This window comes from Phascolarctos cinereus, unplaced genomic scaffold (genome assembly GCF_003287225.1).
Source record: "Phascolarctos cinereus isolate Bilbo 61053 unplaced genomic scaffold, phaCin_HiC Scaffold_4;HRSCAF=312, whole genome shotgun sequence".
Taxonomy (NCBI): domain Eukaryota; kingdom Metazoa; phylum Chordata; class Mammalia; order Diprotodontia; family Phascolarctidae; genus Phascolarctos; species Phascolarctos cinereus.
Window position 1 is genome coordinate 142,278,901 of NW_027555847.1, and position 17,668 is coordinate 142,296,568.

Genomic DNA, 17,668 nt, shown 5'->3' on the forward strand with positions numbered 1-17,668 from the left:
ACACACTGTGAAGTCTTATTGTTGAGAGGTTGGCATGCAAGTATGCATTTGTGTTCTAATCAAAGAATATAGCTATCACCTGAACTAACAATTTATTGCTTAGAGAGTGTCTGAATCTGCTCTCAGTAGTTTTATGTATGTCTAGTAGTAGTAATAGTAGTAGTAGTTGTAGTTGTAGTAGTAGTAGTAATAGTAGTGTAGTAGTAGTAGTAGTAGTAGTAGTAGTAGTAGTAGTAGTAATAGTAGTAGTAGTAATAGTTTGTTACAGTGCACATTGAAGGAAAATAATCCAATATATTCTATCTCCATTGGTTTTAGGAAAAATGTCAATAGTGCGATCCTCTCTCCTCTCCTCTCCTCTCCTCTCCTCTCCTCTCCTCTCCTCTCCTCTTCTCTCTCTGTCTCTCTCTGTCTCTGTCTCTGTCTCTCTCTCTCTCTCTCTGTCTCTCTGTCATTGTGTGTAGTAATAGTAGTAGTAGGTAAGGTGGACATTGAAGAAAAAATAATTCAACATTTTATCTCCATTGGAATTAAGGTACATATAAATATTCCTCTCCTCCTCCTCCTTTCTCCACCTCTTCCTTCCTCCTTCTTCCTCCTCCTTCCTCCTCCTCCTTCTTCTTGTTCTTCTTGTTCTTGTTCTTCTTCCTCTCTCTCTCTCTCTCTCTCTCTCTCACACTGAAGAAAAACAGTTGTGCCATTGTGTTACTGCCTGTGCCTTAGAGGACAAGTATGAAAATCCTGGTGCACAATATCGTTTAACTTCTAGCATTTGTTTTGCTTTTCCATAAATCATCCCATCATTTAAAATAAATTGATGTTTGGATGAGGTTTGTGGTCCTGTTCCTAGTTAAGTTCATGAGAGATGCATGAATATCTGAAAAAACATGTTGCTCTAAAATGTATGCTTTCTATGCCTATTACAGCACAGAACCAATATGTCTCCTGTATTACCTCTTGCTCTAACATGGTTATATACTAGTGGAGTATCATGAGTGGAAGACTAAAAAACATGTAAAGGCCATCAAGGTAGTAGAACATGGGGAATGATGCCCACAAATTGAGTAAGGAATATTGACTAGCTGGAGAGAAGGAAGGAAGAGAATGTGTGCCACAGATGATCTAGAAAAAAAAAATTGGCTTCTCATTTCACCTTATGTTAACAAGAGTTCTCTTCTTGTTACATTGTAGTGGGGAGGGTGAAGAAGCAGGCAGAGCAGGAACATACCAGATGACTTAGAGCTCCTTTCTCTCTCAGGTATTTCTTGGCCCCTAAAGAAAATTTCTTTCTTGAACCACCTCACCCAGAGAGTAGGTAAATGTCCCTGTTATGCTCTCCAAAGCCTTGTCCTACCTTAATTCTTTTAGTTAATTCCATTTGTACACTCTAATGGGCAGATTCCACCTAGACAGAGGTCTAGAGATCCAAAGAACTACTATCCCAAGATGTCACTGAGTTCCCCAACAGTGTGCAATGTAAAGGATGCCTTTCCAGAGAAACGAAAAGATAACAGATGTCAGTTAAAACAGGTGTCATTCAATTCATCACCAGGCTCCAATGTCCAGCTTCATAACATTTGTTTTACGAAGCTCATGAAGTAGAATTCAATAATAATGATGCAGGCATGATACAGGACTCATGTTCAAGAATGAGTAAAAACAAAAAGGGAAATATCAATATGATATTGAAAAGATAAAACTGAGTATTACTTTAAAATGCCACCTAGAGTAAAAAATACCACAGGCACCAGAGTACAAAGGGGAAAAAAAGACTGTTTCTTTCTGAATAGCTTCAAAAGATAGAGTTCCTCCAATTAAAAACAATAAACTCAACATGATACTTTGATGCTTATAAGGTTTAGCATCAAATCATATAAAATGCTATGTTGTTCTGGTGAAAATTAGTTTTATTGACTCTGTTATGACAAGAGAGATACTCAGGGTCATCCAAATGGTTAGTGGCCAGGGAAAACCTGGATCCTATATCTCAGAACTTCCATCCTGTCCTTGTTGTGTTAAAAACAGGCAAAAACCTTTTTTTCTGCTTTCAACACTCTTATTTAACACAGTATAATGTGAGTTATAATAAGAGTTTCATTTAGATTTGATTTATATATCAATGTTTACAATATGTTTTTTTCTCATCTGAATCTCACAAGAATACTATGAATGAAATATTACTTATATTCTTCCTATTCACAGACTAATTGAGTCTCAGAATTTAAGCAACTTGCCAGTAAGATATACATACACAACAGGGAAAACAGAAAAAATAAAGTATTAGAATTAATATAGGAAATTAGGGATAGGAATAAGGATTTTGCCTGTGATTTAATTACTATGGAGATCAAAACATTATTTTTCAAATGTATGATTATTTGTGAAAAATTCTCAAAAAATTGAGATACTAAATAAGCTGAGTAAGGTTGTAAGAAATAAGCTACACTTTAAAGAAAGCATCCCTGTTAAGAATAGAAATCCCAGCAAACAGAACTGCAGTCTCAGTGATATGGACTTTCCCTCCAATTCTGTGGATTATAACACATCCCCCTCCCCCTGATCATATCTTCCCATAAATTCACCACAAGGGATTAATATCACTTGCTTGATGATCTTGGTATTCTTGGCAATGGCTAGATACCAGTGGAATATGTGAACTGTATACTGGCCCATGTCTTGCTTACTGGAAATAATAAATATATTAACTATCTGTTATAATAATAATTATAACATAATTAATAACTGATAATATAATTATTTGTTATAATAATAATAAATATATTAACTATCTTTTATAATGTATAGGTAAGCATTAGCTTACCTCTACATGTGTGCAATTTTATAACAATAAATAAAATTTTGGTTATAGAAAAAGGATGATCTTAATAATTAGGGGGAAATTCAATGTTTGTGAGAAAATTAGACAAAAAAATAACCATTGTCATCAAGTTAATTTATTGATATATTTTGTAGCTATCAAAATGCCAATGTTTTCTTTGCAAAACTAAATTAAAATAATGGAATTTATGTAGAAAAAATAAATTGTCAACAATATAAAGGGTTGATTGACTCACCCAGGATCCCATAGTTATGTGTCAGAGGCAAGACTGGAACTGAGGACTTCATCAGTCAGAGGCTGACTCTCTCTTCACTATGCCATGCTGCCTTTCATGCAAAATATTATTTTTTTTACAAAAATATGGAAAATTAAAATAGAGAAAAATTCATTATATCATAAATTGATTGGGAAAGCTCAATAAAGACCAAAAAAAATAAATTTAGTCTTTACCCCATGCTATGTAATATAAGAATTTTCACCTGAATCATTTAATTAAACATTGGTCTATGTAAGAACTTTTAAAAAATAAAGAAAATGGGATGTTTTATTTCAGTCATTAAAGTAGATAAAAATGTGTATGTTAAAAAAAGAATTTATTAGAACTATGTATATAGATTCAAATATTGGAAAATTATGTAAAAATGTTTGATCAACAAAAAGTATATAATTATGCCCAAAAAAAGCATAAAACATTGGGGGAAATAACTGTATAAATATAACAAATAAAACTTAACATCTACAACTGATAAGGAACCCAGAGCACAATGGTCAAAGAATATGAACAGATAATCTACAAAGAGGAAATACATATTGTAAACAATCATTTGAAAACATATTTAAATTTACTAATAATCACAAAAATACAAATGAACAATTTTGAGGTGTTAACTCATATTAATGGCCAAATTGGCAAAGGTGTTAAAGCAGTGCTAACAGGAATATTGAGAAACACATTCCTAAGCACTAGTGGAATTGCAAATTGGATATGCAAAAATTATTGCTGAAATCATATCACTGCTTTGTCTAATAATCCCATCATTGAGACTGTACCATAAGCCACCAGCATAACTTTAAAGACAGTCATTTTATCAAAGCTAACAGCACTATTTATAATAGCAAAGAATTAGAAACCACCTAAATTAGCCTAACAGTTAGCAAATGGCTAAATAAACAGTGATGTATGAATATTCTTTGAAGGAGATCAACCTGAAGATTTCATCAAGATAAGAATAAAAGATTGGCTGACACTATGATGGTGTGAGATGATGGGTGCATAGCCTAGTGCTCCACTGTTCTTCTCAAGATATTGAGAGAAAGCAATGAAGACCTCCAGCATGTGGGGAAAGACTACTAGGGTAAAGCTATGGGAGTCTAGGAACAAGACTCTCACCAGAGGGCCAGACATGGATGAGTTGCAATCTGCAGAACAGCACTATTAGAAGTAATACCCGAACTGATGAGATCCCAGATCCATTTGGGTTTTGAGTTATATCAATGTAATAAAGTCTTTGGCTACAGCCACTGATGAGGACAATTTACTAAATTATAGAGAGATTATAATCTCAATATGTGGAGTGAGTATGTACACTAGAAAAATCATGATTCCTTCAAAGCATCCAAGTACAACAGTAGATCAGTTAATGAAGATGATAAATATTTGATACATTAAGAAATTTGGAAAGATAAATAATTCAAACAAAGAAAGCAGAACTGGAAATCATTTAGCCTATATGTGCCTCAGTTTCCTCATCTGTAAAATTGGTGGGTTGGACTAGATTATTCCTAAGGTTCCTTCCAGCTCTAAATGTTAATATCTTAATAATAAACCAGACAGAGCAGTGTTTTTGTCACCAAGGACTCTCCACCTCCTTATGACTAATCCAGTCATTAAATCACCAAGGAGAGGCCAGGGAAGAAGATCATTACTTGGGACAAATGTTCCTGAGCAGAGTTTTTACAACAAGGACCTGACCTTGGTCCACTTAAAGAGGCTGATAAAAATTCAAGGTCCAGTTCAACCCTGACATTGTCTCAGTTTTAGACACAGCTTTAAAAAATTCAAATATATGGTTATTGATAAGATCACCACCTTCAACACTGAAGTTCCCGGTAGGTACTTGACACACAAATGTAGCTGAACAATAACAGATTTGAATGTAAAAATATTTCTTCTGTGTTCTCTGAATTTCTACAGGTGAAATGGAAAAGATAAATGAAACCACTGTGACAGAATTCTTCCTGAAGGGACTTTCTGGCTATCCCAGACTTGAGATTATTTTCTTTATGCTGATCCTTGTAATGTATGTGGTCATTCTTCTAGGCAATGGCACCCTTATTATAATCAGCATCCTGGACCCCCACCTCCACACTCCCATGTACTTCTTCCTCAGCAACCTCTCTTTCTTGGACATCTGTTATACAACCACCTCTATTCCTCCTACACTGGTGAGCTTCTTACCTCAAAGAAAAACCATTTCTTTTTCTGGGTGTGTAGTTCAGATGTTTCTTGGGTTGGCCATGGGGACCACAGAGTGTGTGCTTCTGGCCACGATGGCCTTTGACCGCTATGTGGCCATCTGCAACCCCTTAAGATATCCCATCATCATGAGCAAGATTATATATGTGCAGATGGCAGCTGGTTCCTGGTTAGCAGGGGGTGTCAATTCTTTGGTGCAAACAATTCTTGTGGTCCAGTTGCCTTTCTGCAGGGATAATGTCATTAATCATTTCAGCTGTGAAATCCTGGCAGTCATGAAACTGGCCTGTGCTGACATCTCTGGGAATGAATTTATCATGTTAGTAGCCACCACAGTATTCACCTTAACTCCATTGCTACTGATTGTTGTCTCTTACACTTTAATCATCTCCAGCATCTTAAAGATTCACTCAGCTGAAGGGAGAAGTAAAGCCTTTTCTACCTGCTCAGCCCACCTGACTGTGGTGATTATATTCTATGGGACTATCCTGTTTATGTATATGAAACCCAAACCCAAAGCATCACTAAATTCAGATAAATTGCAAGCTACAGACAAACTCATTTCCATGTTCTATGGGGTCATGACTCCCATGATGAATCCTTTAATTTATAGTCTCAGGAACAAAGATGTGAAAGAGGCAGTTAAACGTCTGGTAGGGAAGAAATCTTTTAGCAAATAAGCATGAAAGGCATTGTACTTTGGTTCAATGAGTGACAGGAATTTATAGAACAGCAGGAATACCAATCGAGAGGCCTGCTCAATGCATAAGTTTCACTAATAAATCAGTCAGAAAACATATGCACCCACCATTTGCTGGGTCCTGTGTTTTGTGCTGGTGACATAAAGACAAAAACAAAACATTCTTTGCCCTCAAAGAGCTTCTATGCTATTGGGAGGGATAGCATATATTCATACAAACATCTTCCAAATATGTACAAAATAAATATATAACATTTTTTGGTGGGAGGCATGAGAAGCTCAAGGTGAGGAATAAGGAAAGATCTCATGTAAAAGATGGCATTTGAGCTGAGCTTTGAACAAATTATGGATTCCAAGAATGTGATAAAAGGCATGAATTCTAGGCATGAAGAGACCATACAACTTCATGGAGTCAGGAAAGGGAATAGCAAAAAGGCCAATTTGCTTGTGCCTTATACTGAATGAAATAGAATAATGAATAATAAAGATGGAAAAGTAGGATGGAATCATGTTTTTAAGTGATTTTATTTCAAAGAAAGGAATTTTTATTGATCCTAAAAGGAATAGGGAACTACTGGAATTTAGGAACTAGGAGTGTGGAGAAGCGAGTATGATACGGCCAGACCTATCTATCTGGAATAATACTTTGGTAGCTGTAGAAAATTGTAAAGAATGGGAAATGCCAGATAAGTCCTTTGTGGCCACATTCCCTGACTCTTCCTTGCTCTTCTCATCCTGTTCATTGTTAAGTCCCATTAACTGTACTGTATGAAACAAAACATTTTTAAAATAATTTACCCTGTCAAATTTCTTTCCCTGATGATCCAAAAGCTACCATACCCAGTTAGAATTTTAACACATCATGAAACCTTCTTGGGAGCCATTGAGGTGCTGTTGAAAGAATCCTTGATTTAGAATTAGTATATCTGGATTTCAGCTCCACCTCCTCATTTTTACTAGTTGTGTGTCTATGGGTCAGCCTTAAAATTTTTGAGCCTTAGGAACTTAAGGAAATTAGCATCTAGTTGGAGAAGTGGAATATTGGCCAAAAACATATATTCTTAATGACTAGAACAAATATTAAGGACTGCACGAACTCAGAGGAAGGAGAGATCTCTGTAACTAGAAAAAATTTCAGAATTTTTCTAGAACATTAGAGAAAAGAATAGAGCTGTAATTTGAAGTGAGCCTTGAAAGAACATAATGATAACTAAATATGTCACAACTGCCACAAACAGCAAAAGCAATAATAAAATAATGCTGCTGCTGCTGCTGATGATGATGATGAAGATGATGATAACCAAGTAACTGTCCAACCCGTACTTCAATCTGTGACCAAGGCCTAGGACAATGGCAAATTTGGGGAATGACAACCAAGGTGAACTATATCAGGGCCTTTATGGGCCCTGAAACATTTATGCTACTTATAGATTGAAGGATTGCCCAGTGTCATACAGCTAGTAAGTGTCTCAGACCTTAGGAAGATGAGTCTTCTGACTTCAGGCCTAGCACTCTATCCACTGTACCACCTAGCTGCTGTGATTTGAGATAGAAAGACTATATTTGAACCTTCGTTATGGTGTTTTTAGGCCAGGTCACCACGAGTAAGTCAAAACCTTACTGCATTTTATTCACATTTCTCATGTATAAAAAGAGCATCATAATGCCTACATTATTCATCTCAAAGTTTGGAAAAGACTTTGTGACCTATTAAGTGCCATGTGTACTTAATCTATTGCTATTATCAACCTTGACCTCAAAGATCATCCTTTTCTATCAAAGAATGAAAATGGAAATCAGAACACAGTATTTTAGGAGGAAGAAAGAGAGTGGAAGAAGTGGAGATGAGGCTTAGGTGATATGCTTGTGGAATTTATTAGCAAAAGGAATCAGGCAAATTAGAACCTAAGTAAATTGGGCAATAGGGTCAGGTATGAACTCTGTTGTCTTAAATATTTATCGTATTTATCTGAAAAGATATGGAAAACAACCTCTGCAAGAAGAGATTACATCCACAAGAAAAGGATGTGAGAGGGAACAAGGAAGGGTGAAATACAGATTATACATAGGAGGGAATACCTCTTTCTCTGAAACTAGAGGGGAAAGACAAGATGAGAATGATTTGTTGACATCAGGACAACATATAATTCCAGTTGGAATGTCACAACACTTCTTCATAAGCCAGGGGACTTACAACAACTCCTCTTTATTTGTTTCTCAATGTTAATCAAAAACTTTCCTATACAAGCTTGAGAAGTAAATGAAAGGTGAAATAGAATCTTCAAAGACAAGAATCAGTCATGACAAAGCTTATTCAAGGAGGGGAGTCAACTCTAGTTTTTCTGCAAAACTATAAAATGGTGGGTTCAGACAAGACACATTATCATTGCCTCAAACACTTCAAAGTGGGTTTACCAGGTTTGACTCAGACATACCCCTGATGATATAGCACATCTGGGTGTGCAAAAACCTCTCAAATTCAGAACTTCCAAGACTGATCTTATCTTTTCCAAAGTTTACCCCTTGCTAAATTCCCTGAGTCTCAGAGTGTATCACCATCCTTTTAATAACCAAGATTCATAAACTAGAAATCATGTTTAACTTCTTATTCTCCCCTCCCAAGTCCAATCAGTTGCTTAGTTTTACAAAATCTACTTCCACAATATCTCTTGTAACTGTCCACTCACATAGTCACTACCCTAGTTCAGACTCTGATCACCTTCTCTCTAACTATTAGAAATATGTTCCTAATTCATTTCTTTGCATCTAATTTCTTTCTCCCCTCTCCAATCCATTCAACTGCCAAATCAGGATTCTTAAAGCACAGCTGGGATCAAGAAGTTTAAGTGGCTCTCTTTTGCCTCTAGGATAAAACACAAACTCTTCCGTTGGGTGTTTAATCTGGCTCCAGCCTCCCTTTTCAGATCTATTATACATTGCTCCACTTTACACATTCCACATTCCAGCCAAACTGCCTTATTTGATTGATGACTATCAGTGACCCAGGTTTGTGCCTGTGTACCAAGTCATACCCTGTACTGGAATGTTCTCCCCCCTCACCTCCTCTTCCTGGAATACATGTGTCTATTTAAGAATCAGCTTAAATATCATTTCCTTTTAGAGGCTTTTTCTGGTTATCCTAGTTGTTAGTACCTAATTGCCCTCTTCTCCAATGCTTTGACTATGTGGATCTTTTGAGCAGAAACAGATCCCTCTTTCATGACACAAAATACCTTGTGCTTCCTTTATCTTTTGAGAGTACCTTTACCTCCCCATATTCTCCATCATTGCTTTTGAGTAGGGCCCCATGATCTGTGGTTATGATTTCTATGACTCTGCCAAGACACATGGAAACATTCACCCTGCGTTCTCCATTCTAGGCACAGAGGGTCTAATACTAAGTCTTTTTAAGTCACATTGAAAAGCCTTCTGTGTAAGATTCCAGTGGAATTCACTCGAATTATCCCAAAGGATACAATAGAAGAGTTCTTTCAGTGAGTTTATATGTACTAAACCTCTGAGTCATTAAGTTAAGAATAAATTTAATTTACTTGTATGTAGGGTGAATTACTAAATGTCAAAACCTGAACTTAGGTCTCAAGCACATCACTTTTGAGCTTTAACCTTGGGCAAATTATCCTTCTTTCATAGACCTTACTCCTCTGCATACACTGTGATCCAGCTACACTGACCTACTGGCAGTTCCTTCACAGGGTCTTTGCACTGCCTGACTCATTTCTTGGAATGCTCTACCTCTCACTTCTGCCCCTTACTTTCCCTGGTTTCCTTCAAGACTCAGCTCAGATCCCATCTGCAGGATAGTCTCTTTCAGTTCCTGCCCCTGCCCAGCTGCTAATGCCTTCCCCTTTCAGATCATCTTGATATACTCTGCATTTATCTTATATGGCCCTAGTTATTTAGCTGTTGAGTCACACTTTAGAATACATGCTCCATGAGATCAAGAATTATTTTTAGCCCTTTCCTCATATCCCCAGCACTTAGTAATGTGTCACATGATTAAGGTTTAATGAATGCTTGTCGACTGACTGAACAGCTTAATATGTAAAGGTCTCACTTTTCTTGATTACAAAATGAGTCCAGTAATATCTCTGCTACCTAACAGGATCTTTTGAGGATCAAATAATGTATATAAAGTGTTTTATAATTATAAAATATAAATTAATGTGAACAACTAGAAGTAGTTACTATCTCTGATTGGAGCAGTTAATATGTAAGAGATAAACACCAATTTTCCCTGGCCATATTGCTGGATTTTATACTTTGTCAACCAATTTTTGCTGACCTGGCCTATAGTGCATATGGAGTAAGAAAGAGCTTTGAAGCCATTTGTCCACTCTTGCTTCTACCCAGCTTTTAGGAAAAGCTTTTCAGCTGAAGCACTTACTTCCTCCAAAGGAAGGTTGAAAGATTGTGACTTGTGAACAAGTAAGAGGAGGAAGAGATCTGCACATTTTGTTTCTTTTGTCATTTTAAGAGGTGAAATATAACTGCAGCTTAAAATAAAGAGAAGAGAAAAGTCAACCATTGGAATAGAATAAGGAAACCAGGTTATTTCTTGTCTACTGTCCAAATCTTCACAGCATGTCTTCTAGATGTTTTGACGATATACATCTCTAAATTCCACAGAAATAAGTATTAATACATTCTAAGTATAAAATCTGAGGTACAGCTAGGAACAGGTTTGTGCAGTGTACTCTCTTTACAACTAGATCATAAATCTCTTGAGGGCAAAGACCTCATTTTGTTCTTTTTTTCAATTACTCTTTGCCACCTAATACTGGTATTATCACCTAGTATAGCATTTTTCATAGAGATGGGGATTAGCCTGTTTATTTCATTGATCTATGTGATAACTTGGTAAGGAAACTCTTTCTACCAATGTTGGTTGACACTTTCTCTGCCACTTATAGTCTTAGAGAGTTGTCTAGAGCAATAAGAGGCAAAATAAATCGTCTAGGGTCACAAAGGTATGCTCTGTCAAAGGTGGGACTTGAACTCTTGTCTTCCTTGCTCTAAAACCAGCTGTCCATTATACTGTGACAGCTTAATAAATATGTCTTTCATTTAATTGAAGTGAGATCAACTACATTGTTTCCTAGACTGAAGATTCAAACATAGCTTTGTTTAAAATAATATAATGTAATAAGTTCAAATAATTGGGCCTTGGAGGCATAGTTCATTAAATACCAGAAAGTTTTCACCCTCTGTACATATCCAAGTCAGAACTTTAAATTCCTTCAGGGACAAAGTAATCCCTAAGAGCAAGAGATTTAAATTGCCATCTAGAGCCTGTGGCTGATTCTTTAGAGATTTCGGGGACCTCTACTATGGGGTGAGGTCATTGGTTCCTCTTGGACAAATGAAATTGAGTAACTCTTGAAAAATTCTTGAAACAGATCAATCTACTTTTCATCCTGTGTTTCCCATCACTGAACAATTTTGATTTCTTTTTATTCATAAACATTTGGAATAAGTCTATCCTGTACATATAAGGACTTTGGAAATTATCTAACACTTATAATTGAAATGTAAATAAGACCATGGCATTCTGGAGCAACATGTCTCCGTATTAGGAGTGACTATTGGAAACCCATCATTACACTGAGGAGCTTCCTAAAGTGGGGTGGCAATCAATTGCTTTAGAGAGAAAATCAAGGCAAAGCAATCTGCAGTGTGCTGAAGCCTAAGAGGAAAGACAACCTCCCAACTAGAGGTAAATGACTGTAATGGCTAAAGACATAATAATCACTCAATGCTAAGCAAGACTCTGGTTCATGAGGATAGATGAGGCTAAACCATCTACTCTGGGTGTGGAATTTTTCTTTATGCAAAGGGATTCTTGGACACAAACGTGGATTCTAAGCTATATCATGTGAGACAGAAAGTCAGAAGGGAGTGAAAAAATTTTAAAAAGTCAAAATTGTATAGAAAAGAAAATGTGCAAAACCAACAGAGATGGAAAACTAGGTCTCTAATTTACACCAGCAGGTATTAATGCTCAGTTGAGGACTGGAGATCTTGTTTTCACATAGTGTGGAGAACACAGTGAATTTTAGGGAATATTTGTTAAACTGTGCAATGCTTGTATTTCTCCCATGCTAGGTATTATTTATGATGAAAAGCAATCTGGCCTCTCTCTTGGAAGAGACGGTAGAGGGGCTAGAAGAAAGATTCTCCATCATTCAGGCTGTCAGGGAGAGGATAAATGAACAATTGAATGACTGCAAGCATGAATGAAAAGCATTTCTTCAGCACTTCTGTGCAGAACACCATGCTAAGCATTGAGGATAAAAATAAAAAAAAGCTATGTGGTACCTTTTCTCAAGGCACTCACTTTCTGATACAGGGAAAGAATACATGCAGGAGGTTTTAGCTACAAGTTAGATGGAAAGGCCATGTAATTCTTAGGGCATAGCAGCAAGACAAATGCATCTTCTTGTATGCTATTTCTCCTTATAAAACCATATTTATTCTGATATTGAACTATTTGACAGCACTGAAGACTTTGATGGAGAGAAATGTATTTTCTTTGTCTTTAGCAATTATTGCTGCAGGGAGTTAGGGGTTACAGCACCTTCAGAAACAGTCATCAAATACTAATCCCACAAGATTTGATTCCCTGGATGATGGTTTCAGGAACTACACTGAAAGCAGGGCCAGTGGTCTTCATCTTGAAGACATGCCCCACCTGAGAAGCTAAACAGCAAGATCATAGACATGATGAGTCCTAGTGTCTAGGTTTCCTATTACCTAGATAGTAATGATAAACTATAAATGATCATAGATATCTGAATGACACAGCTCTGAGCCCCCAGGGGAAGAGAGCTGGATATGATGGGCTATAAGCACACCTGGGAGCTTAAAAGTAATTTTGATCGCTGTAATGGTAATTCTGTAATGTTTATCACAATTTGGACTAAGTGATTGGATGTGATTTGAACTAAATTGGAAGGACTAACTTTCCAACTCAAGAGTCCATAATTTTAAAATGAATTTTATTGACAAGAATTCCTTGTACTGAATAGCAAAGTTCTGCCCTACTGTACACATTTGGCAGAAGTAGACAACAGTAGATTCAGGAGGTCTGATTCTGCAGACAAGATCATACAAAAAGCCAGGTGGAAGATAAGAGGTCATGCTAATAGCACTGTCTCTGCCCTAAGAATCATCAAGATTCCTCTTCAGGCTTTTGATTTTTTCATTCCTAGACATAAAACCTGTAGGCACCAGGCATCTCCCAACCAACAGGTAATATCAATTGGTACAGAGAGCACATAGTTCTGTCCTAAGATCTCTATTTACTAAAGCTTTTTTTTTGTTATGTTTATGATGTCAGGCATCCTTCACACTGTCTTTTTGTGTGGACCTGCCTTTGATTATCTCTGGAATAGATCACTGGCCTGATTGTAATATGGCATCTGATTGCCTCAGTTCCTATGCCGTTGCCATTGTGGCTTCAGCAGGAAAAGATGACTTGCTCCACAACTGACAGGCAGCATGCTTCAAATTAGGGGCAGGACTGAAATGCATTTTGGGCCGAGTAAAGGTAGTGTGGGGAGCAAAGCTCATTGAAAATAGATGCTTCCCTTCAATAAATCAAGGATGAATATAATGATTGGGGAAAGTCTTTGGTGTAACTGGTAGAAAAGAGCAGAACTAAAAAACCATCATACCTAGAAAACGGATCCCAGCATATCAGTAAGGATACCTTTCAAAAATGCATACATTTCCCCTGTTGAAGGAAAAATATAACTTAAAAACTCAATATAGGTTTGATTATGTTTGTTTTTAAAGTTTGATGCATGGCCCATTTTTTCTCAGAAGGCTAAGTGGCCTGCATACATGCTGGATGCATTCTGTTTGGGTAAAGGAAAAGATAAAACTCACTTCTCTAGTAATCACTTAATAAATGCTTGTTGGTTGTTGATTGATCTAGATAAGTGACTTTAATCGTATTCTTCTGCCATACTTTGACTTAGTTCTAAAAGTCCACAGAGCACTATACTCCAAAGGTGCCAGGTATAAGGCCACGCTACCAACAATCATAATCTTTAGAGTAGGTATGAATTTCTGGCAGTTTGTGGAGGAGTACATTGGAAGCAGACATTAAGTATGCAAAGGAGAAAGAATGTGTGGAAACATGGAGAAGTATTACTGAATTAATATGATTATGTAAGCATGCAGCCAACTGACTTGGTTTGGATGACAACCTTCCTGCCCATTCCCAATTCTCATAAGATTGGGCACAGAACTTGAAAAACAAAGTGGGTAATTTAAGACCTAAACATCAAGTTCAACTCAAGAAGGGTTGACAGAGATTTTAACTAATGTAGATTAAACAAGAAGTACAGGGAAGGAGCTAAAAACAAATAAAATTTTTTGGTCTTCTCTCTTCTCTCTTCTCTCTTCCCTATTTCCTTCATCAGAAAAAGCAATTCTGTTCATCTTCTCTGGTTGATAGGTAAGCAAGTTTTCTTTGCCCCACAAGGAGACTGGGGTTATGCCAAAGCATACCCAAGAGGAACTAGGACCCTATTGAACCCCATGTAGGACCTTATATTAGTTTGTAACCTAATTTCATTGCAGAAATGTTTGTATGATATTTTGTGGATATTATGAAAACTATAATCTTGATTAGAATGAGTTATTTTCATACACTTGCAGGTTTATGCTATACTAGATATTTGCAAAAATGTACATGTTTATAAATGTTCAATAAATATCTTCTAGCTTCACTTTCTCTCTTTAGAAAATTCATGTGCTTAGAGAATGGCTGCTGAATCTACCCTAGTATCAGGTCAGGCATCACTTTAATAGTCCTAATAATTCCTAGGTCTAGAGAGCCAATGATGGCTTGAAATCTGTTTTCAGAGCAGTGTGTGTGTGTGTGTGTGTGTGTGTGTGTGTGTGTGTGTGTGTGTGTGTGTAACACTGTTAAGTTGAAAGTGAGGGTGATTTTGATACATTATTTGGGAGAAATGGCCACTGTGCAAAATTTGGCTTGAATACTGGAAATTTTACATTTATGGTCATATGTTAAATATAAGATTCTCAAAAATAAAAATAGTATTTGAATTCACTGTAGTATGATAAAGTTGGTTCCTTGTCTTATCTGAAATCTTGTAGGTGGAAGATAGAGAGCACATGGAAAGACAAAATAAGACCTCTGTGACTATGTTCTTTCTTCATGGCCTTGCTGGCTACCCCATCTTTTATTTTCTTTTCTTTCTGTTATGCCTCATCATGTATATCATAATCCTTTTGGGCAACAGTTTCCTCATTACAATCAGCATTCTGGACTCTCACCTCCATACTCCCATGTACTTCTTCCTCAGTAATCTCTCTTTTCTGGACATCTGCTACACTTCTGCTTCAGTTCCTTTGTTACTTGTGAACTTCCTTTCAGAGGAAAAATCTATTTCCTTTGTTGGATGTGGACTACAAATGTTCTTTTCCTTTGCCATGGGGAGTGCAGAGTGTGTGCTCCTGGCTGTAATGGCATATGATCGGTATGTGGCCATTTGTAAGCCTCTGAGATATCCCATCATCATGAATAAGGGGCTTTCTGTGAAGTTGGTGACCAGTTGCTGGATGGCAGGTGGGTTGACTTCAGTGATACAAACCACCCTAACTATGCGTTGTCATTTTGTGGAATGTCATTGATTATCTCACATGTGAGATACTGGCTGTGTTGAAATTGGCCTGTGAGGACATTTCCCTCAATGTGATTGTATTGGTGATATCAAATATCTTTGTAATATTGACTCCAGTGATATTCATATTCATTTCCTACTTTTTCATCCTCTTTACCATTCTGAGAATCAATTCTGTTCAGGGGAGGAAAAAAGCCTTTTCTACTTGCTCCTCCCATCTGACTGTAGTGATCATGTTTTATGGGACCATCCTCTTCATGTACATGAAGCCTAAGTCTAAAGACTCCCATGCAACAGATGAGCTGATTGCTCTCTTCTATGCTGTAGTCATTCCCATGCTGAATCCCATCATCTACAGCCTGAGGAACAAGGATGTGAAAGCAGCTGTGATAAAACTCAGCAAAACTATCTTCTCACAGAAAACATGAGAACCTGTGTGTAATACACCAATCATATAAGGTGAAAAATGACAAATCACCCACTTTCAAAATCAACTTCCCAAAGCCTGATTGTTTCTGTTCCCCACTGACACTCATCACCCCGGCACCTATGGTAAGGAACAGTCACGGAGGGGACTAAAATGAAAGACACACATCATAAAACATTTTTTTCTCTATTTGAAAAGATAAAAGACTTGAGATTAAAAGAAGTGGAACCCTAATGATAGGACCAAGAACAAAAAAAGTAGAAGTTGAAAACAACATTAGGCAAAATTTCCTGCCAATCCGAGCTTCCCCCAAATGGAAGGGGTTGCCTTGAGAAGTGATGGGTTACCCCTCATTGAATAGTTCTAAGCAAACTTGAGTAACCACTTATTGGTTGTGTTAGAGGTGTTAGAGTGGAAGTTCCTTTAGGGGAAGGGGTGGACTAAATGGCTTCTGAGATAATAATAATGAAGATAGCTAGCATTTCTATATTTTTAAAAAGTTTGATAAATGCTTCATACAACTTTTCATATCTGACCCTCACATTAGCCCTGTGAGGAAGGCATTAAGCGTGCCCATTTTCAAAGATAAGATTGAGAGGTTAAATGACTTGCTTGGGGTCACGCAATGGGTAAATATTTAAGGTGAGATTCAAACTTACATCTTCCTGACTCCAAATCCAACATTCCATCCGCTGTAGGACAATAGCTGCATAGAGGAATTGCCATTTTCACATTCTGTGATGTTGTGAATCTCTTTAAGTAGAGAAATCCCTCTATAACTTGACCATACTTCATTTATCCAACTTTCTTCTACACAACCACAAACAAAAACACTATACCTGTTAGTTTAGTCTCATCATTTCTCTCTCTGTCTCTGTCTCTCTGTCTCTCTGTCTTTCTGTCTGTCTCTCTCTTTCACTCTCTTTCTCTTAAGAGAGAGAGTTGGCTGAGAATCTCAGGCCCACAAGGCCTGTATGTTTTACCACTAATGAACTTTTCTTCTGGCTGAAGAAGATTTGAGTTGAATTGTTTCAGGCAGGGCCTGGTACTGTGATCTTGGGGTCCCAGCACCCCAAAACCCCTAGACCTCTTCATATGGTTCCCTGGCCGGGAAATAACTGCCAATCTCAAATGCTTCTTCAGCCACAACTGGCCCCTGTTCTAGAGGCTACTTCTACTCAGGTCTTGAGCACGGGCCTCGCCCCAGTGTCTACTTCCAGAGAGACCCCAGCTCAAGCTCCGGACAAGGTTCTCAAATCAATGCCTCCTCCCTAGACCTCTACTTCAGACGGGACTCCTCCTAAGGCTCTCGACAAGGGTATCACGGTGGCATCTTTTCCCCTGATCCTCCCCCTCCTCCAGTGTCAGAGACTATTCACCAGTTGGCAAATGTGACAGCTTATGGTCTCCAGGAAATCCAGCAATCTTTGGATTCCTTAGCAAAAGTAGTTCTAGACGACAGAATAGCCCTAGACTACTTGCTTGCCTGCAGTGGGAGTGTATGTGCTTTAGCAAACACATTGTGTTGCATGTATAACAATTCTGGGCAGAG

General features: G+C 37.4%; 1 protein-coding gene and 1 pseudogene across 1 annotated transcript; both read left to right on the forward strand.

The window, feature by feature from the left end:
- Positions 1-5,038: 5,038 nt before the first annotated feature.
- On the forward strand, positions 5,039-5,995 carry LOC110214607 (olfactory receptor 13C9-like). The gene has a single exon (XM_020995609.1). It carries the CDS (start codon positions 5,039-5,041, stop codon positions 5,993-5,995), a length of 957 nt encoding a protein of 318 aa, XP_020851268.1.
- Positions 5,996-15,180: 9,185 nt separating this feature from the next.
- LOC110214609 (olfactory receptor 13D1-like) lies at positions 15,181-16,117 on the forward strand (annotated as a pseudogene).
- The last annotated feature ends 1,551 nt before the right edge of the window (positions 16,118-17,668 follow it).

Coding starts and splice junctions, on each gene's coding strand:
- LOC110214607 (XM_020995609.1), top strand. CDS start 5,039: ATGGAAAAGATAAATGAAACCACTGTGACAGAATTCTTCCTGAAGGGA.